This window comes from Spathaspora passalidarum (assembly GCF_000223485.1).
Source record: "Spathaspora passalidarum NRRL Y-27907 unplaced genomic scaffold SPAPAscaffold_4, whole genome shotgun sequence".
Classification (NCBI taxonomy): domain Eukaryota; kingdom Fungi; phylum Ascomycota; class Pichiomycetes; order Serinales; family Debaryomycetaceae; genus Spathaspora; species Spathaspora passalidarum.
This window is the reverse complement of record NW_006767428.1, coordinates 1,021,352-1,042,192: the sequence shown is the minus strand read 5'-3', so window position 1 is coordinate 1,042,192 and position 20,841 is coordinate 1,021,352. Positions and strand designations below refer to the sequence as shown.

General features: G+C 36.9%; 7 protein-coding genes across 7 annotated transcripts; 6 read left to right on the top strand and 1 right to left on the bottom strand. All coding sequences in view use genetic code 12, as the record gives it.

The window, feature by feature from the left end:
• Window positions 1-615: 615 nt before the first annotated feature.
• On the top strand, window positions 616-2,995 carry YMC2 (Ymc2p; the record flags this gene model as incomplete). The annotated part of the gene is made up of 1 exon (XM_007375575.1): window positions 616-2,995. One exon carries the CDS (start codon window positions 655-657, stop codon window positions 1,537-1,539), a length of 885 nt encoding a protein of 294 aa, XP_007375637.1.
• Window positions 1,655-3,404, bottom strand: SPAPADRAFT_50923 (uncharacterized protein; the record flags this gene model as incomplete). Its single annotated transcript, XM_007375574.1, has 2 exons — window positions 1,655-1,675; window positions 1,764-3,404. 2 exons carry the CDS (start codon window positions 3,402-3,404, stop codon window positions 1,655-1,657), a joined length of 1,662 nt encoding a protein of 553 aa, XP_007375636.1.
• Window positions 3,405-4,536: 1,132 nt separating this feature from the next.
• On the top strand, window positions 4,537-5,736 carry SPAPADRAFT_138624 (uncharacterized protein; the record flags this gene model as incomplete). The annotated part of the gene is made up of 1 exon (XM_007375573.1): window positions 4,537-5,736. The coding sequence occupies one exon, from the start codon at window positions 4,537-4,539 to the stop codon at window positions 5,734-5,736; it is 1,200 nt and encodes a 399-aa protein (XP_007375635.1).
• A 162-nt stretch (window positions 5,737-5,898) lies between these two features.
• SPAPADRAFT_61440 (uncharacterized protein) lies at window positions 5,899-7,225 on the top strand (the record flags this gene model as incomplete). Its single annotated transcript, XM_007375572.1, has 1 exon — window positions 5,899-7,225. The coding sequence occupies one exon, from the start codon at window positions 6,103-6,105 to the stop codon at window positions 7,165-7,167; it is 1,065 nt and encodes a 354-aa protein (XP_007375634.1).
• Window positions 7,226-7,473: 248 nt separating this feature from the next.
• On the top strand, window positions 7,474-9,159 carry SPAPADRAFT_55826 (alkaline phosphatase; the record flags this gene model as incomplete). The annotated part of the gene is made up of 1 exon (XM_007375571.1): window positions 7,474-9,159. The coding sequence occupies one exon, from the start codon at window positions 7,474-7,476 to the stop codon at window positions 9,157-9,159; it is 1,686 nt and encodes a 561-aa protein (XP_007375633.1).
• An 868-nt stretch (window positions 9,160-10,027) lies between these two features.
• TPO3 (spermine transporter) lies at window positions 10,028-11,877 on the top strand (the record flags this gene model as incomplete). The annotated part of the gene is made up of 1 exon (XM_007375570.1): window positions 10,028-11,877. The coding sequence occupies one exon, from the start codon at window positions 10,045-10,047 to the stop codon at window positions 11,830-11,832; it is 1,788 nt and encodes a 595-aa protein (XP_007375632.1).
• Window positions 11,878-12,070: 193 nt separating this feature from the next.
• TEL1 (DNA-binding protein kinase) lies at window positions 12,071-20,786 on the top strand (the record flags this gene model as incomplete). The annotated part of the gene is made up of 1 exon (XM_007375569.1): window positions 12,071-20,786. The coding sequence occupies one exon, from the start codon at window positions 12,071-12,073 to the stop codon at window positions 20,756-20,758; it is 8,688 nt and encodes a 2,895-aa protein (XP_007375631.1).
• Between the last annotated feature and the right edge of the window lie 55 nt (window positions 20,787-20,841).

Below are 20,841 nucleotides of genomic sequence, written 5' to 3'. Positions count from 1 at the left end.
ATTTATTTAAATAAGTAAAGACTGCGCTACCATAGAGTACATCCGGAAATCCCTCTAACTATCTAATATACAGTGACCAAATAATATCAATTCAAGAAACAAAGAGCCAGCAAGTAAGAAATTGGCCGTGTCTATAATTGTATAGCATTTCTTAATGATAAATATAGATAAAAAAAAAGTGATATGAATAATTGTTTAACTACGTACAAATTTTGTTCTGGCGGGTGCAAATAAAATTTTAAACTAGATAGAGTACTTCTTCTTTCTGCTATAATTTAGGGGGGGGGGGGAATATTATTTTCGTACCAGTGAGACAAAAATTGTTCCACCCCTAGAAGAAAGAAAGCTCTAGTTTCTTGTACGTCCTGGAAGGAACAAATTTATCGCACGGTACAAACATTTTTTTTTACCCTTCGCAGTACTGATTTTTGTAACACCGCACTAGTTTCAAATGCAAAAAAAAAATTAAAACGAAGACCGTGCCATGGGCAAAACAAATCACAACATTATTGCTGTGAATTACGAAAACCGATCACGTGATTTTATGCAATTGCAAAATATGAAAAATAAAATTGATTGTCTAAGATTATACATTGATATCTTGTGCTTTCTATTATACCAGCTGTTGGTTCTTACATACTTCATACAATTATCATGTCCGACTCTGCACCACAGATAGATAACTCACTCACACGTAAGGCAAAAGATATCGCTGCAGGATTTGTGGGAGGTGCTACCCAAGTGCTTATCGGGCAACCAGCAGATCTTGTCAAGATCCGACTCCAAACCACCAGCAACACCTCCTCACTCTCCATCATCAAGAACGTTATCAAAAATGAAGGAATATTTGCATTCTACAAGGGAACACTCCCACCGTTGTTTGGTGTTGGTGTTTGTGTATCACTTCAATTCTACGGGTTTCATGAAACCAAACGTCAATTGTTACAATATTCAGGCCAAGATAAATTGAATCTCTGGCCTCAGACTTATATTGCTGGTGCCATGGCTGGGGTGGTTAATACCCCTGTGGCTTCTCCGATTGAGCAATTACGTATTCTCTCGCAAGCATCAGAGAAGAAACTTTCACTTACAGAGACCGTCAAGAAGATATATGCAGAACATGGCGTTTGGAATGGGCTCTATAGAGGAACTGGAATCACCCTTATCCGTGAGATTCAAGCTTATGGTGTATGGTTCTTGACTTATGAAACCTTGATTTCCCAAATCATCGATTTGCAACATTACAAATCAAGAGATCAGATCCTGACTCCGGAATTGTTAGCCAGTGGTGCTCTCGCCGGGAATGCATTGTGGCTTTCTTCATACCCTATAGATGTGATCAAGTCTAATGTTCAAAGTGACAAGTTTGGAAAAGAGAGTAAGTTCTCGGGAAGCGCGATTAAGGCAGCTAGATATATTTATCTTAATCATGGATTATTGGGATTTTGGAGGGGTATTGTTCCTTGTTTACTTAGAGCAGTTCCATGTAGTGCTGGAACTTTCGCTAGTGTAGAGTTGGCTTTACGTCTAATGGGATAGATAGGGTATGCAATAGATAAACATACAATTTAGGGAGAATCATTCTTTCGAATAAAACTGTTGTTTCGATGCAATTTGGGTGTTGTAGGTGGGGTCAGAGTGATTTCTTCATATCTCACTGTGATTGATCCCACCTCTGAATCACTACGTTTCAAAACAGTAGGTTCAGCTTTTCTGTTGAGCCCCAAAACTCTCTTCACAACCAATAAAAGAACAGTACATACTGCTAATACTGTTGCTGCAATTATAAATACCAAACCAGGAGTTTGAATAAGTACGGAATATTTGTATATCGTCAAATAGCACACGGGCATAACCAACCCAAACAAATTCTTGAGTAATGCCATGGCACCAAACAATTCTCCGATCTTAGATTCTGGGTAAAATTTAACAATCAGAGAATTCAACGCTGGACTAATCAATGATCCAAATCCACAAAACACGGTAAACGCAAAGAAACTAATAGTGGTACTGGAAATAGAATATCCAAAGAATCCAATAACTTCACAGATTAACCCCAATAACGTCATTGAGAAATCGACCATATCAAATTGCTTTTTGAAAACCTTGAATCCGAAGCCATGTTGAAAGATCCGATGATTGATCACAGGTGAAAGTAGGATAAGTACAATGGCACGACTGGAACAACCAATGGCTAACAAGTGACCAATATCAGTTTGATCCCAACTATACCTGTAAATCCCATATAAAACATAGATCTCAGCAAATGAAATGGCAAGAGATCCCAACATGCAATCTATAAACACAAGTGAGAGAACGGCAATTCTGTCCTTCTTGATTCGATGTCTGTTCTGTGCAGGCACCATATCAGTCGGGAGGAGCAATAACTTAAGTGGCTTGAGAAAGTTTATGCTGTCGAGGAATCTGCTAGTCCAATGAACAGTCTCATGTTGCAGCATAATCAGTGAAGCACTGCTCAGAATGGACATTGTTCGAGATTTCCGTCTTGCTTTTTCAGATCTTGACTCCGGAAGAACAAATATAGCAACAATTAATACTATGAATAGTATTGTAACTTCAAATTTTAATGGAAGGAAATCGGACTTGGAAATAAGGACAACGGTGCTAGTTGGAGAAATCTTGGGCGACAAAGAAATTATGAGGTTCCCTACTAATGGACCAATACTCAACCCAAGAAACAACGATGCTATACTAATCCCCAAGGAGTAAATACGCTGGTGTGGCTCAACCACATCGGAAATATAACAATTGGCCAATGTTATCAAGGCAAGTATACCTCCACACAAATTCGTCAAGATCTCGCATGCAATCATTAATTTAAATTTCAAACTAGTGAAATGAGACATTAGCAAGAATTTGCAAGTTCTGCCTAGAAAGAAACAAAGAAGCATCAACACAACAAACAACTTTCTTCCAAATTGATCCGACAATGGAGCCACTTTCCCCAGAGCAATTAAGGTGATGATGGAGGACGAAATTGTGTAGCCCAATTGTAAATTAGACATAACTACTTGGGCGGATTCCTTGGTGCACTTCTCTTCACCCAAGTAGTTACATGCCAACTTCATTGTGATGATCTGACGAGTAGATTCCGCACTCGAATGGGCAAATGCAAGCAAAAACAATATACTGGCAATCATAACAACACTGGGACGTTTTAGCCAATGCATGGATTTGTTCAATGTTCTCTGTTCTCGCAACCAACGAACGTCTTCGTTGTCGTCGTCGTGGTCGTGAAGACTGTCCTCTTCAATTATAGCCTCATAGACGTCATTGGCTGAGTTCTCGAGCTCAACTGACGGGGTGATTGCCATAACTGCACTCATTCGCCTCTCATGGGGGATGAGCTGCTCTGTTTCAGACAGCGATCTTTCATCGGGCATAGTAATTTTAGGGTATATAAGAAAAAGCACAGAAATAGGAAATAATAGCAAACAGTTCTCCCCTTTTATATAATTTTCATTGAAGAAGCAATAAAAAAAACAACCCTTATCTGGGAATATGGTTAGTAACCCGCAGATATATTGTTTGGGCAGCCACGACAATGAAACTGTTGCCGTTCGTTGTGTATGTTTTTTTACCCCCCCAGAGAAGAAATTTTAAGCCACCGGAATTACCCAGCCACATAAAGCGGAGTTAATCACCAATGGTTACCCTCCCCCAGTAATTTTTTCATCGGGTCGGACACCAAGTACAACTTGTTCAGTTTCCGTCCTGACTCTATCTGACATGGAGAAGGATATAGGAACAAGCAGAATCGGTCGTAAGTGTTTCCTAATTCGGCAGGCCTCTTGGAAAACCATTACAAAATTAAATTACGAAGGGCTGCAAAAGACTAAATTTGAAAGATATTACTAATGTATTTCTAAGATTGCTATGCCGAACCTCCTTTCAAATTATTTCTCGGGATATGTCAGGAAATGATTCTTCTTCCGCGTAGCAAAAAATACCAATATTCATACTGATCTAATGATATTGACGGTTACCATATGTCGAATAGTGATACCAAGGCACTAGAATAAATAGAATCTTGTTCTATTTTGCGATCCACTTGGTATAGTTTCAATGGTCCCCAAAAGCTTAAAGCTTTGTAGATTGCAGCTTGCGGAAAAGACATTTTCCGTTTCATCGGTAGTAATATTGACATTGGAATTCGGCTTTGTCCAGGCTACTAAATCATTTTCTCATTCTGCATAAACAATGGTAACGTGGTTTCAAAAATGTAACCATTGAATCATAATGCAAAAACCTATAAAACAATATCAATACCAGTTGAACCTTTCTAGAGGTTTATTAGTAAGGTATTGTCATGTGATTGTGTGCACGTGATGTATTTGTCACGTTCTACATCCTCAAATTCCACCTCTCTTTTTTTTCTAAGGCGAGGCAATAGAAAAGAGGAGTAAGCAAAGAATTAAACTAACACAACACCAAGAATCACGTACCAACAAGATGATAATACATTCTGCAGGCAAGAGTAGATTGGCGCCACAATCATTTCTACTTCTCACACGAATGTTAGGAAGCGGAAAACCCTCTGAGAACATGGTGTTGGCAGAAGCATTAAATTTATTACAACGATCTAGGGATCAGGATCAGGAGGTAAATAGCACAAACTATAAGCCTTCGTTATATGACAATATTGTCAAAGGTCCAGCGCAAGAACAATACAGCGACCTAATTCGAACTCCTAAGATAGAAAACCGCAAACAAAAACAAAGAATCAGTGATCAATTTATTTCGAACTTATTGTCAGGTATTAAGTCAAGTGAAGTGAGCGATGTGGCTGGAGCTCTTGATTTCGCTGACCTTTATAATATGAATTCACGGGAATTATCATTATATATCAAAAGCGTGAAGCTGGAACAGAAGTTGTTTGAGATTTTGGAGACGTTTTATTACAATGATCGGTTGACCTTTAATGTATTGAGCAGTATTGTCTTGAACAAAGCATTAGTGAACATTGACAAAGCTCCTATAGACTTGGTGAATATTAAAAACAATCGATTATTGAAATTGGACCCGCTAGGGATAACTATGTTCAATATCGTATTATTGGGGAAATACCATTCATTACACCAACCTATGACTGTCCTTCGCAACTTGAAACAAAACTTCAATGACGTTTATCTTCCTTTGATTAAGAAGCATAAATTGTCTGCATTCTACGAGAGGATAGTATGGAGATATACTTTTGAGTTTTTAAAACAATTCGACGAGCTACATTATTTGCAAGAAATCAATCGCGTAAAGTCTGGTTTTGTAATTTTGGAAGCAACAACGAAATCAAGCACACCAATTGCTAAGTATATGTTGGAAACGTATGGGGAATCATTAACAGAATTACAAACTATTTTTTTGAAGATATTCACTAATCCTTACATAGAACAACGTATAATTAAGGAGTTGGAGTCACCAGGAAGATCCAAAACATGCATTGCATTACAAAAATTATCTGTAAAACACCACATGTGTACTTTGAGTCAAATTCCAAAGGATCAATGGTCTAGACGAGCATGTTATGCCTTGGTTGCCGATTTAGAACAATTTATTGTTGAACTGTTGGAAATATCGAATGACAAGGAGTTGCAGGGGCTTGGTAATGAGTTGAAGACATATCACATGAAGATAATAACGAGTCAGCAAAGCGAAATATCGGAAAGTAAAGAAGCTTTAGATGATTTTTTTAATGTTCTCCAGGTTAAGGAGGGGTAAATAGAGATAATGATATTTATGACATGAATTTCTGTAAAACTAATGTTGTAGAGAAGGGAACTTGTGATGTTTGCTCATGCTACCAATTTGAAAAATTTGACAGTTGATTTCTGACATTGTATACATCTTTAATGGTTTTCTACGATTTCGGTAACAACACATAGGATTCTTCAGGATCTTTGAGTAGTGTCTACTAAGTAAATCTAGTCTCCGTTATCGGGACCAATCTAACTTTTTTTGTTCCACCTCGCTAAAGTTTACCCAAACTGTAGCATATTGGACAACAACAAAAAAAAATATTTAAACTGTCGCAAATTCCCCAGAATTTTCATCTCCGATAAACTTCAATAAATCCATATCAATACCATGAAGGTAATTACAGATAAAGCAGTCAATGATTTCTTAAATAAGAATCTCAACAAGAAATCACTTCTTGAACAATTTCAACCAGCATTACTTTCTGGTCTTGTGGAACACGCAAGGGACCCACATAAGATTGTTCCTCCACGAATTGCCCAGGCTTCTAATAACCCTGATTCGGATACCACACACATATACATGCCCTGTATATCCCCCAAAGAAGTTGGGATAAAAGTTATTAGTGGTGGTCCTGGAAATAATACCAAGGGTTTGGGGTTCCAGGGATGTGTGTTGATTATGAACGAGATCACAGGAGTATTAGAAGCCGTGCTTAATGCAAACACATTGACTGCCTTTAGAACTGCTTTAGCTAGCTCTTTAGGATTAACCAAGGTAATTGATGTACATTCCCTGGAGATTCTTCCTGAATTGACCGTGTTTGGAGTCGGATTGCAGGCATATTGGCATGTCAAACTTACATTGGCATTGTACGAAGGTAAAATCACCACCGTTAATATTTTAAATCGGACGTTAAAGAATGCAGAAATCCTAAAGGAAAAATTGTCTGCTGAGTTTGGAAATATCAAATTCAACAGTTATCTGTATGAACATGAAGCACTGGGATTCATTCCACGTGTGCAAAACAGTTCAATTATTTTTGGATGCACCCCGGCAACTACCCCTATCATTAAACAGGACTATTTGAACAAGGACAAGAAATTTCCCAAGTTTATTTCATTGATTGGTTCGTATAAACCTCACATGATTGAATTGGATTTACAATTATGCAAAGAACTCAAAGCAAATGGTGTTTCGATTATTGTTGATTCAAAAGAGCATACATTACATGAAGCTGGAGAGTTGATCCAAGCAGGATACACTGCTGAGCAATTAATTGAAATTCAACAATTGTATGAACCACAACAGCTAAATAACACAAAGATTACTGAGGATCTGTCCAATATTACTGTTCAGAAAATTGTTGGGCTTTCCATCATGGATTTGTCAATGGGGAAATTAATCACGCACGCGATCACAAACGAGGACTCGGTTTATATAGAGGACTTCTAAATATAGTGTTTGTACAAAGTGACTCAAAAGTGGTTTATACCATCTTGACTTAAATTTCTGTTTATTGATTTCCTGCATATAGACCGTGCACGTGTGTTGTGGTTGCCAGTTAACGCTCTTGTGACAGATAATTTTTCTTTAATTTTCTTTTTACAGCAATCTGCCGCCTTTTCTGTTATAATAGAAACCCACACATACAACACTCGTGTTTGCTGTTGTTGGTTGATTTATAATTCTGGCGATCTTCTCCCTTTTTTTTTTCTTTGTTTTGCTTCTAACTAATCCAAGTGTCTAACGAGTTTCCCGATGCTGCGTTCTAAAGAAAACCTGCCTTTATTGGGAGGCGAAAGCTTATCGTGCTACAATTCCAAAAAAGATAAAAAGAAGGTCTACTTATCTTACCTCCTTAATGTTGTTACCTTATCCCTTCTTGCTTATTTCTTCTTGATCCCATCCTCACACAACCATGACAACAAGAACGGAGGATCTTCTGGTGCTCCGCCACACGTTGATCAATCCAAGAAGAAGAATATCATCATGATGGTCACTGACGGTATGGGGCCTGCTTCTATGTCAGCTGCTCGTTCCTTCCGTCAATTCAGAGATGGTTTGGCAATTAATGATGTCCTCACCCTTGACAAGTACTTGATTGGTTCTTCTCGTACCAGATCCTCCAGTTCTTTGGTTACTGATTCTGCTGCCGGGGCCACTGCCTTTTCCTGTGCTTTAAAGTCTTACAATGGTGCTATTGGTGTTAGACCAGATAGCTCTCCATGTGGTACCATCTTGGAAGCATTGAAGTTGCAAGGTTACTTGACTGGGTTGGTTGTTACCACTAGAATCACCGATGCTACCCCTGCTGCTTTCAGTTCCCATGTCGATTTCAGATCTCAAGAAGATATGATTGCTCAACATCAACTTGGTGAATACCCATTGGGAAGAATGGTCGATTTAATCTTGGGTGGTGGTAGATGTCATTTCTATCCTTCAGGTGTTGCCGGTGGTTGTCGTGCTGATAAAAGAAATTTGATTGAAGAAGCTCAAAGAAACGGAACTTGGAGTTATGTTGGTGACAGGGCCAGTTTCGACCAATTAGATGGTGGTCACAATGTTAGCTTGCCATTGTTAGGTTTATTGGCAGATACTGATATTCCATACGATATTGACCGTGACTCAACGGAACATCCTTCATTAGCCGAACAAGTTAAGGTTGCATTGACTGCACTTTCCAAGGCTACCGAAAATTCCGAACAAGGATTCTTTTTGTTGATTGAAGGTTCCAGAATTGATCACGCTGGACACCACAATGATCCGGCTGCTCAAGTTAGAGAAGTTTTAGCTTACGATGCTGCTTTTGCAGAAGTCATTAAATTTATTGACGAATCAGATGTTGACACTGTTGCTATTTCTACCAGTGATCACGAAACCGGTGGATTGGTCACCGCCAGACAAGTTTCAGAAGAATATCCAGATTATTTATGGTATCCTGAAGTATTGAACAACTCGAAGCACTCGGGTGATTTCTTGGCCCAAAAGATTTACAAGGCTAAAATTTCTGACGAGAAGAAGTTGCACAAGTTTGTTACCAAGGAAATCTTGGAAGCTGACATGGGTATCACCAACTACACTGAGGATGAAGTTAAATCCGTCGTGGAAAATGCTTCTAATCCAGCTAAGTTGTTGTATGTTCTCAACAACATCTTGTCACTTAGAGCTCAAATTGGTTGGACTACACATGGACATTCTGCTGTTGATGTCAACATTTATGCTTACACCAACTCTGAACGTTTGAATGCCAAATTACATTCAAAGGAACCATATGTTGGTTTAGCTGGTAATCATGAAAACATTGAAATCGGGGCATTTATGGAATCCATCTCTACTGCTGATTTACACAAGGTCACTGAATTGATCCAAGACACTGAACATTCTCCTAAGAAGAAGGATTCTTTGACAGCTGATGAATTCCACGCTAATGCAGTTCAATATTAGGTTTTTTTTTATAGAATAGGATAGATTCACTCGTTTATCTAGCATTTGTTATGTTGCAATATTACAGTTATACCCGCATTACTATGTTTTCTCTCTTCTAATAATATGTTGGAACAGTCCTCTGTCTTACAATTGAATGCTTTACAACACAATACCGGATAAGAACCAGTGCGGGGTTTTGTAGATGTGTTTTATTTGTAAGCAATGACTGTGGATAGGATTTACGGTTTCCGGGGGGGGCTTGTACTCAGTTTTATAACTATAGATCTGGGTAGAACGCCCTTCTAGATCCGTATTGTTGCAACTTCCCGAGGAAGCGAACTGTAAATTTACAGGTTAGATATCCGAATAACCTGCAAATTCACTGGCAGGAGATGATCCGTGGCTACCTAAACAAAAAAAACTAAATAGACAGATAAGCGTGTGCGCGTCAAGGTCATCCGAAATCTATAGACAGAAAAAAAAGCAACAAATGAGGGGTGACCTCCGATTGCGATGGGGCGGACACGGACGGTCATGCTAGCAATTAAATTGAAGAGTAAAGTAGGGTATTTTTCATTGCAATGACTTCGGAATATTGAGGGATTGATTTAGCTATGCTGGACCAAGCAGGATGTGCTCATTGGAAGCTTTAGATAGTGGTTAAAGGATCCGGAATTGGGGGAGTTTGTCTGGCTTAGTAATTTCAGTTGCCACAACGGAAAAACGGCTGAGGTTTGTGCGCAATTTTTTTTTGTTGTTGTAGGCAGCCATACCTTTGCAGCAGGTTGCTAAAAATGCAATTCCGACGGATAAATTTTCAACTATTGTAGTTAATATATAAAGTCATGTAAATAATCTTAAAAATGAAGATTGAAATTAATTGAACAGTACAATCATCACAACATGTCTAATATGCAATCTTCTGACTCTTCAAGTTTTGAAAGTGTCAAACACGAAGAACCATTAGAGTTCCGTCCGGATCTCGATGTTCAATCTATAAATTCAGAAGTATCACGTTCAGTTACAAATGGATATACCAATCAATTAAAGATGGTACGAACAGAAACAGCAAAGTCTATGCAAGAATTAGGGGTCTCGTCAGATATACCGGCTCAGGAATTAAATCATCCTCCTGTGGAAAATCCAATTTTCCCTGAAGAATATACCTTGGAAACCATGACTGGGTTAGTGCCGGCCCAAACATTACAATCTTTAGGTAGAGTTAAAACAAGAGCCACTCTTGGGAGGCAGGAAACCAGGATATCGGAAGAAACTTTGGAAGAAGTTGAAGCTATTGATCCTGAAATTGAATTTGTCACCTTCACATTAAATGACCCAGAAAATCCCCACAATTGGCCAATGTGGATAAAGTGGGTTTACACCGTCCTTCTTATGATATTTGTTATCTCTGCCGCCTATGGTTCATCGTGTCTTGCTGGTGGGTTATTCACAATTAATGATAAGTTTGGTGTATCTACAGAAGTTTCTACATTGGCAGTTTCACTTATGGTTCTTGGATTCAGTATTGGTCCATTAATATGGGCTCCATTATCCGAACAAATCGGAAGAAGACCTGTTTATTTCATTTCGTTTGGATTATATGTGATTTTCAATATTCCTTGTGCATTGGCTCCAAATATCGGTGCCCTTTTGGTTTGTCGATTCCTTTGTGGGGTGTTTTCATCTTCTGCTTTGACAAATGTCGGTGCTAGTTTGGTGGATATTCACAATGAAACCAGATCTTTGGCAATTGCCTTCTTTTCATTTGCACCTTACTCCGGTCCAGTTGTTGGTGGTGTTGTCAATGGGTTCATCAGTGTCGGAACCGGAAGATTCGATATTATTATCTGGGTTAATATGGCATTTGCTGGTGTTATGTGGATTATCATTTCTTTAATGCCCGAAACATATGCTCCTGTTATCTTAAAGAAGAGAGCCAAGAAATTAAGAAAAGAGTTTGATAATCCAAAGATTATGACTGAACAAGAATTCTCACCATTATCATTCAAAGAACTTGTAAATGACTGTCTTATTCGTCCCCTTAAGTTTGTCGTTACTGAGCCTGTCTTGGTTTTGGTCTGTGCATTTGTTGCCTTAATCTATGCCTTATTGTATGCCTTCTTCTTTGCCTATCCATATATCTTCTCCACCTTATACGGCTACAAAGATGACAAGATTGGTCTTATGTTCATTCCCATTATTATTGGTGCCGCTCTTGCATTGACCACTACACCTGTCATTGAAAAGCAATACGCTGCATTGTGCAAGCGTAGAAAGCCCGAACCTGAAGATAGGCTTTGGGGTGCCATGATAGGTTCTCCCTTCCCTTGCATTGCCTTGTTTATATTAGGAGCTACTTCATTCAAACATATCATCTGGGTGGGTCCAGCCTCATCTGGTATTGCATTTGGTTATGGAATGGTGCTTATTTACTATTCTTTGAATAACTATATTATCGACACCTATGCTAAGTATGCTGCCTCCGCATTAGCAACCAAAGTGTTTTTGAGATCTGCTGGAGGTGCTGCTTTCCCTTTATTTGTCACTCAAATGTATAGTGGATTAGGACTACAATGGGCTAGTTGGTTGTTGGCATTTGTTTCCTTGGCGATGGTGTTAATTCCATTTACATTTTATAAGTATGGGAAAAATATTAGGGAAAAGTGGTGTAAGGAAGATTACACTATTTAAGCTTATAGATATATAGATCCTTTTAATATTAATTGGACTAAACTTACCTTAAGTTCACTTGTAGTCAACGCAACTAGTCAATTGTAAACACTGAAAGTGTTGCCAAATAAAACTATAAAGAATTTGACGCTACCAATGTGTTTTCCTTTAATGGGTAGAAAATTGTGCGCAAGAGAATTAAAAGCAATGGTAGGCTCTTTTTATTTTGGCAACAATATAGATCAAGTATGAACAACCAATGTCAACCCTAGATATAGACAAATTGGTGGCATCATTGATATCCTCTAAGATCAAAGAGAGGAATGACGCGCTTAGTTTGCTAGAAACAATATCAATTTCCAAATTCAAACTATCACTGGATCAATTCAAGATCTTGACCCAGGCTATTCTCAAGCTAATTGAACATGAATCAAGGGTGTATTACAACAACAAGTCCTCTCCAGTTGAACTGAGACTATCACTATCTTCTTATTATTTGAGATTACTCACCGAAAAGTCAATTGAGGATACAAGTAAGACGTTGAGGAATCGAATATATATTGACCTTTGTAATGGCATAATGGAGCACTTCTTTATAGAGAGTGGAATCCAGCTTGAACCTTGCTCAATTGATTTCATGAAGACCATATCTGCCATTTTGAATGTTGGGTATGTGAAAGAGCATTTGAACAAGAAAAGTTGGGTCACGATTTACAATTTCTTACTTGATATAATAGAGCAGAGTATCATTAGTGATGCTGATTCACTTTCTTTGTCTAGACTGAATGAAATGTTGTTTGTTGAGACATATAATGCACTTCAATATTTATTACAATGTGACAAGGATATTTCAGTTAATTATATCGAAATATATGAAGATAACAATTATTTTCGTCTCTTGCTGGCTTTGGATAAGACAATACAAGTGTTGAAGAAAGAAAATATTGCTGTTATAATGGTATTCCGAATTATAAATAAGTTGATTATCACCATATCCACAGTTAATTTCAGATTTGTCAATAAAATGATCAAATTGGGTATTCAATTAATGATTTTCTTCAATGGTACTCAATGGGGAAAGCTTCATGAGCAATTTTTAATATTTATCAATTTGCCAGCGACTCACAAACTTATTCATTTACATCATTTGCCAAAGCTTATCGGTGAAGGGTTCATACCTGGAGATATTTTAGACCCTGGCTTACTCGATCAAGAAGACGAAGAGGAATCCATCAAATCACAAGTAGAACAAGGGGACATGAACAAAGAAGAGGTATTGTTATATCATATTCGAATACTATTACAGAATTTAATTAAAAGGGCGTCAACCTCTGACTTTGAACTTAAGCCTAATCAGATTGGCATTTATCTTCCGGCTAAATCTGTACAACTCAATCATGACGATTGGTTTCAATTCAAATCTGTATACCTCAAGTCTGAAGATTCTAAATCGTGGATGTTAATATCAGGAATAACGAAATTACTAGATACTTATTTTGAGTTCAAACTGATTTTGCAAGAAACCTCATCAGATCCAAATTCCTCACTTTTTGGAAACTCTATGTTTATTGGAAATTCAAGGAATAAACGACAAAAGTTAGAAACAATAGGTGATGCATTGAACCATTCAAGGAATATCACAGAGTTTTGCAATCGTTTAATACACTCCAAGAACTCGACAGAGCACCAGATTTTAGGTTTGAAGATAATAACATTTCGCCTTGAAATGCAGAAGATAGTTTATAATCCACAATATAATAAATCTTCCCAACTTACTGAGTCCACAACTAGTACTGAAGTCACAAAAACTTTCATCAATAGTAATACCACTTTAGATATCTTATTGTCCAATTCTGATGAAGGAGATTTTAATAGAAATGTCATTTTTAAGAACATTCTTGGAACGTTTGATAATGTCAAGTTAAATTTCTGGAGTCTTCTTGCATCTCGTGCTATTATTCTTGAAGAAATATGGACCGAAAGTGATACTCGAACATTGCCACAATATGTTGGTCAAATATTGAAATTATGCTTTTTACTTATCAAACAACAGCAAACGGTAGCGATGGCATGTAACTTGATATTTCTAATTGTATTTCAACAATCCAATAAACTAAATGAACTTGTTGACGACTCATTACTAATTCAATTGGGTTCTCTTATCGACTTGGCTGAAATTAGTGGACCTTGCAGTATATCTGAAGAAAGCTTTCAGTACTGGTTTGCAATCTACAAGTTGTCCATTGATGTAAATTTACCAAAGAAGGATATATTGGCCGTTCGAATTCAAGATTGGCTTTTATCCAAATGGGAAGGTACATTACAAAATCAAGATTTGGACATATTGTTTTATTCAAATATAGCTGAGTTTGTCTATTGGTTAGCTGGAAATCAATGTGATTATAGAATAATTAACTATCTTCATCAGTTGTACAATGGTAGCAATAAGGAGGTTTTCTATTTTACTCAAACATTCAGAGAATTGGAATCGTGGTTGTTTTTAGAGCCAGTCTATTCTACTCCCCATATAATTTTTGACTATAATATGGTGAGTTTACCAGGAAGCATAAGCCTTAATCAAATTTTTGAAAAAGTAACGGAAACATTTAAATTATATAATTCAAGCGATGTTAGTAACAAAAGGTACCTACAATGGTTGGCAATAACTCAGAGAATTAGTGACAAATTTAAATTAATGGATTCATTCTGCAGTTCTACGGATGGTTTAGATTATCATTTGCAAATGGGCATAGCATACTTTCGTCAGCAAAATATTAGTGCCGGAGAATGTTTGGATTTGATTGAAGTTATTGTCCCTGAGGATTTAGAATGTTTTGAGATGTTTGTAAAAGCGGGTATCTTTGAAAAACTTGTAAATTCATTTAAAAGTGAAATATACTCAAGAACAACCTCCAAACATAAAGTTAATGCAAATCAAACTCAAGAGGATGGATTTGAAAGAGAATTTTCCGCAGTTAGAGATGCAAATACGCCTTCAACACCTGCCTCAAATGAAAAGATGGTGAATTTGTTGCAATTGAAATATATGAAACCCCATAGTTTGAAGGTGTTAGAACGCTTAGGGAGTTGTTATAAAACCCCTGAAGAATTGATTAAAGCTCTTGTGAAGTACTTGGAATATTTGGAAGGTGTTGATCTTTTGCTTGCAGTTTTGTACTGCGTTAAATCTGTTGTGCCAATTTGCACTACCATTTCAACATTTAGTAAATTTATCACAACTATTGGAGAGAAATTATTAGGTAATCAACATCTGGAACGGAATGAACTTGTTTTAACACTGATTCTAGATTTAATGAGTTACGTGGTGGAGAATAACCAGGCAGAGAAACAATGCAATGATATTTCCAAGTGGCTAATACAATGTGGTGAACGAGAGCTTATACTAACAGAATCATCGGTGATAGCTTACTGTGACTTGTTGGTGAAACAATATAAACATATGGAACCAGCAAAGTCTGAATTATTTCATCAATTTGCTAAAGCAACAAATAATGTTAAAGTCAACTTAGCCGACAATATAACTGTTGGTACTATATCTGGAAGCCAAGAAGATGATCAGGAAATAGTATCCCTCTATAATAAGCTTTTTGAAACTTTTCCTGACCCTCAACAATCAGTAGAAACTGCTGGGACATATGCTTTATTTTTTACAAGGTTATCTTTGAAGTCTTCAAGTTTGTTTTATTGTTCTATTTTTAATCTTCTTCAATGTTCTAGATTCAGCTTTTTCATGCCATATTTGGAAGCGTGTCTTCAAACAATCTGCCAACAAAGGCAAATGAAGGGCCCATTAGAATTGTTCAAAACAGCCAAACTTGATATTTTATGCTATTGGTGGAAGTTAGATGATATTGAAAGATTCCCATTCAACTTATTTGATTATCCTGATCTTCAAACATTTTATAGAGAGAATTATAGGGAACTTTCTGCAGTATCCATATCTACATCTCGAAACATAACTGCAAAGTCCAATGCTGATTTTATTGAAAATTTAGCCTCATTGAAGAACACTGACTCAGCAACACTTGTTTCGGAAAGTTTGTCGCTAATAGTTCTGGTAGCTTACTCATCTCAAGGTATTAGAAATGAGGTGTTTGATATAATTCAGCAATACTTCCAGGGCTCATTCAAACAAGAATTTAAGGATAAGTTGTCTATGATTGTACTTGAAATTATTAAATTTACTGAAATTCCCGATAATAAAGAGTTCACTGATTACTTTAGAGGGAATGAGCTTGCATCTATTTTCGAGTCTTCATTCACTAAGGTTGACCAGGGAAGTGTTGTTATCTCATTCAAATCTAGTTTAGAGTTAATTAAGAAGTTGGTTGTCAAGTATCATGGTCTGGCAAATGATTTTTGGAATGTTAAACAAGTTTACTTTTTGATCCGAAGAGTTTCAACCATTTTAAGTGTTATCCAGAATCCAGATCAAATAAAGATCGCACTTACTAAGATTAGCTTAATTCTTGTTCTAGGAGGGTATGGATCGATCGATCTATATGTGACTCGGTTGCTCGTTAGTATAATAAGGAATTTACCAGTTGAATGTTTCGATTATAAACCATTTGTTTCATCTATTCTCGTTTGCTTTCATGATTTGTTTCATCATAAGTATGAACAGGAAGAATCGCTCCCTTTGGTTATCCAAATACTTGAGCTCTCATTCAGTTATGCTGATATTGATAAGGATTTGGTTAGATATATCGAAGTATATACTCGAGATTTCGAGGGAATGAATTCAATTCGTCAATTCTTGGATGGTATAGTTGAAATTTATAAACAGAATGATACATGCCCAAAATTATTGCATTCATCAATGTTGGAGCTGTGCTTGGAAACATTAGATTTTTGTCAGAAGGATGCACTGGTATTTATAAGGCTCATATCTCATATATTTCCTTATGTGGGAATTTTTGATCATGCTGGAGATCGGTTACCCGTGGTGGAAAATTTGTTAAGGATTGATCAAGCAGAATTAAAGTATTTCAATAAAGACTTCAAGATTTGGATTGCTGACTACCTTTCTCAATTTTACCTTGGAGGTGGGGCTCTCCAAGAAATTAAAGTTCTAGATAAGGATGAATACAATGGAATCAAAGGAGAAGAGTTTGAAAAGGAAGTGCTGTTCTTTGACTTTATTTTCGACAAAATTATTGATCAAATTAGTGGATCTGATTTTGACTCAGCAGCATGTGCGGAGTCTATATTAGGTGTATTGATTATGAAGTTTCAACACAACAATAAGGAGTTTGAAAAGTTTTTGAATTTTAAGGAGATTTACAAAACGTACAAGGACCAAATTTTATCAATTGATTTTCATACATGTGCCCTTTTGAATGATGAATTGGATGTTGACTATTTGGGTGATAGTTTGTCTGATATAATTGAAAATCTTGAACTGTTTCTAGAGGCTGACTTGGAATTGTGGACCACAAGACTTTACTTGGTTCTTCTTCAAGAATTGGCACCTTATACTAGCATTGCTCCTTTATTAAGTACATTTGTCATCAAAGTGAAGAGTTTTGCCAAAGAGTCTTTAGCCGAATTGATTTGTTACTACCTTGTGTTAAAAGGCAAACCTGGAGAAAAGACGATTATTTCTATTCTAAATGCATTCGTAAACTCGCATAATAGTAAAAGGTCTGTGGCCAGGATATTTTTGAAGATTATCACTACAATTAGGATAGGAGCTTATAAGAATTTAGACAAGTTCTTGGATGTATTTGAAAAGGTTGATGTTTTATCTTTCTACAAGTTGGCTGTCAAAAACAAACATTTCCGAACAGCAATGATGTTATTTGAAGATGCAGTGACACTAGAACAACCAGGAGCTACGTTGGAAGATGAATATCCATCATTGCGGACAGTTTATGAATCGCTTGATGATGATGATTTGATCTATGGATTGCCAGAAAAACCAAGTTTGGAGTATGCTATCTCCTTAGAACATAGACATGGGTATTCTGCTGAATTGCTTCAATACAGTAGTGCGGGGTTTGACTCGGACATTACATTAACAGGGAAGTCTACTAATTATAACATCGTTGAGTCGCTCTCAGAAAATGGTTTACTTGGTGTATCAAGACTCATTAATAGAAGTACGGGTTCTATTATTAACTGTGCTGAACCTTTTGAATGGAGTTGGAAACTCTCACAGTGGGATTTGCCAGTGACTGGAACTGCCACGAAAGAGAATGAAGTGATTTACAAGACCTTGAAACAGATACATGATTATTCTATTAATGCTAATGACTGCCAAAACATGGTATTGAATGTTCTTGAGAATAAACTACCTAGTTCCGAGAGCAATCTTAGCATTAAGGAATATAGAACACAGATTATCCGCTGGATGAAAACCATGAGTGAAATTTCTACAATTTCTAGTATTGTAAACTATCAGGATGGTAAATTCAGCAAGTTTGTGAAGTCATACAATCAGCGTACTCGATGGTTTGAAGATTCAGATCTTGAAATGTCGGAAAATATAATGTTAGCTAGAAGAACTGCGTTCCAGCTCCTTAGCACGAAGCTAAAGAAGCCTCGATCTGAATTGACCTCAAATTATGATCTTTCAAAAATACATTTGCTGGAAGATGAAATTTGGCTTGGGTCGTTAAATGATTTAGTAAGATATAATAATTTAACTAGGCAGGCTGGTGAACTGCAAAAGATGGTTACTTCTACAATGTTGATTGATGGAATAAGCAAGTCTAAATTTGACAATGCGGAACACTCACTTCGGCTCAATGTGTCTAATTTATGTATGTATCAAACAGCCCAAATGCTTTGGACACAAGGCAATTCCAGTGTACCTGTTTTAATGATGAAAGAGTTGTATGATCGTGGGGGTGTTGATATAAAGGAAGTGGGAATCCTGATTGATAAATGCTTGATAAGGGCTAAGATGGTAAGTTGGATGTCAGAGTCTAGACAAGAATTATCCTCAAATATAATGGAGAAGCATGTAATGCCCGTTGCCAATATGGCACTTTCTATGGCAGATATACAACAGGCTGCGAAAGTCTTTCAATTGTTTGCCCATTTCTGTGAGGCGCAGTATAAATCCAAGTCGTTGAACGAAGCAATTTCGAAGCTTGAAAAGAGAGTTGCCAATAAGCAAAAGGAAATAAATGAACTTAAGGATCACTACGGGAAAACTGCAGTTCCAGATTCTGAAAAGAAGACAGTACAGAAGTTTTATTCGAAATTAAAAATGCTGTTCAATTCAGAAAGTATGGATTTGAAATCACTAGTACAGAGTAGAGATCTCTTTTCGACTAAGGCAGTGGAGTATTATTTGGAGAGTATAATTGTCGGTGACGATGTAGAAGAAGATCTAGATAAGTTTTTTGCATTGTGGTTGGAGCAGTCGAGCAATGAGACACTTAATTCAAGAATTAAAGCTAGTATTCTTTCTTTACCAAGCTTTAAATTGATAAATTGGTGTATCCAGTTGATCTCAAGATTGACAAAAGATGCTACTGAATTCCAGCTGATTTTACAAGAGTTGATTATTAATATGTGTGTCGATCATCCGCATCATTCTTTATACTTGCTTATTTCATTGAGAAAACACAAACAAACAGCTGAAACTACATCTAACCCGTTGTTACTTTCTAAATGTAGTGCTGCGGATATTATTTGGGATGAATTGCTTCATAAGGATGATCATGTTATAGAGAACTTATTATTGCCGATAGAAAAGTTCAGTGATGAGTGTGTGAAACTTGCGGCGTACAAGGCTAATAAAGGTAAAACTTTAAATTTAGAGAAATTGAATGTGGGTAGTTACTGGTTGAAGCAATTGCCGTCTATTCCACCACCAACCAAATTCTTAAAAGTTGATCAAACAAAAGCTTATAACAATGTTCCTGTTCTTGTAAGTGTGGAACACAAGTTAACTATTGCAAGCTCTGGTTTAAGTTTACCCAAGATTGCAACATTTAATCTTTCAGATGGTACACAGCATAAAATTTTATTAAAGCATGGCACTGATGATTTGAGACAAGATTCAATTATGGAACAGGTTTTCAATAAAGTTAACAATATCTTTGCTCAAGATCGTGAATGTAAAAAAAGAAAGTTAAGAATTCGAACATATAATGTGGTCCCTCTTGGTCCGCAATCAGGTATAATTGAGTTTGTTCCCAATACAACCGCATTGATAGATATTATTAAACCATATCATGATGCTCATGACAGGATCAAGTATGAGAAGGCACGAGAAATCATGAAAGCTTGTCAGTCTAAAGACAAGTCAGAAAGATTGCGTGAATATGAAAGAATTACGGTTGGTTTAGAACCAGTGTTGCGTTATTTCTTCCAAGGAACATTCTTAAATCCTGATGCATGGTTTCTGAGTCGAATAAAATATACCCATGGTGTTGCCACCTCTTCTATCGTTGGATATGTGTTAGGTCTAGGTGATAGGCATTGCAATAATATTCTTTTGGATAAGAATTCTGGTGAACCTGTGCATATTGATCTTGGTGTTGCGTTTGATCAAGGGAAAAGGCTTCCTGTCCCTGAGACTGTTCCATTCAGATTGACTCGTGATATAGTGGATGGATTTGGTGTCACTGGTGTTGAAGGGGTTTTCAAGAAATCATGTGAACATACATTGAGGGTGTTACGACTGAATAGAGATCATATAATTTCCATTTTGGACGTGTTGAGATGGGATCCATTATACTCGTGGACTTTATCTCCCCTTAGAAAGAAGAGACTTCAAGATGATGATACTAATGTTGGGTTCCAACCTGAAGAAGATGGTTCTGAAGCAGGAAGAGCTGTACAGGTAGTTGCTGATAAGCTAACAGCTGGTGGGTTGAGTATTGAAGCTTCAGTTAGAGAACTAGTACAGGAAGCAACTAACCCGCAGAATTTAGCACTTATATACTTTGGATGGTGTCCTTTCTTTTAGATTTATAGAAATATAAAGCGCTCTTGTACAGCCTCTTTTTTTTTCGCACCCATAAATTTAATCACGTGGTCTTTTGCTTATCG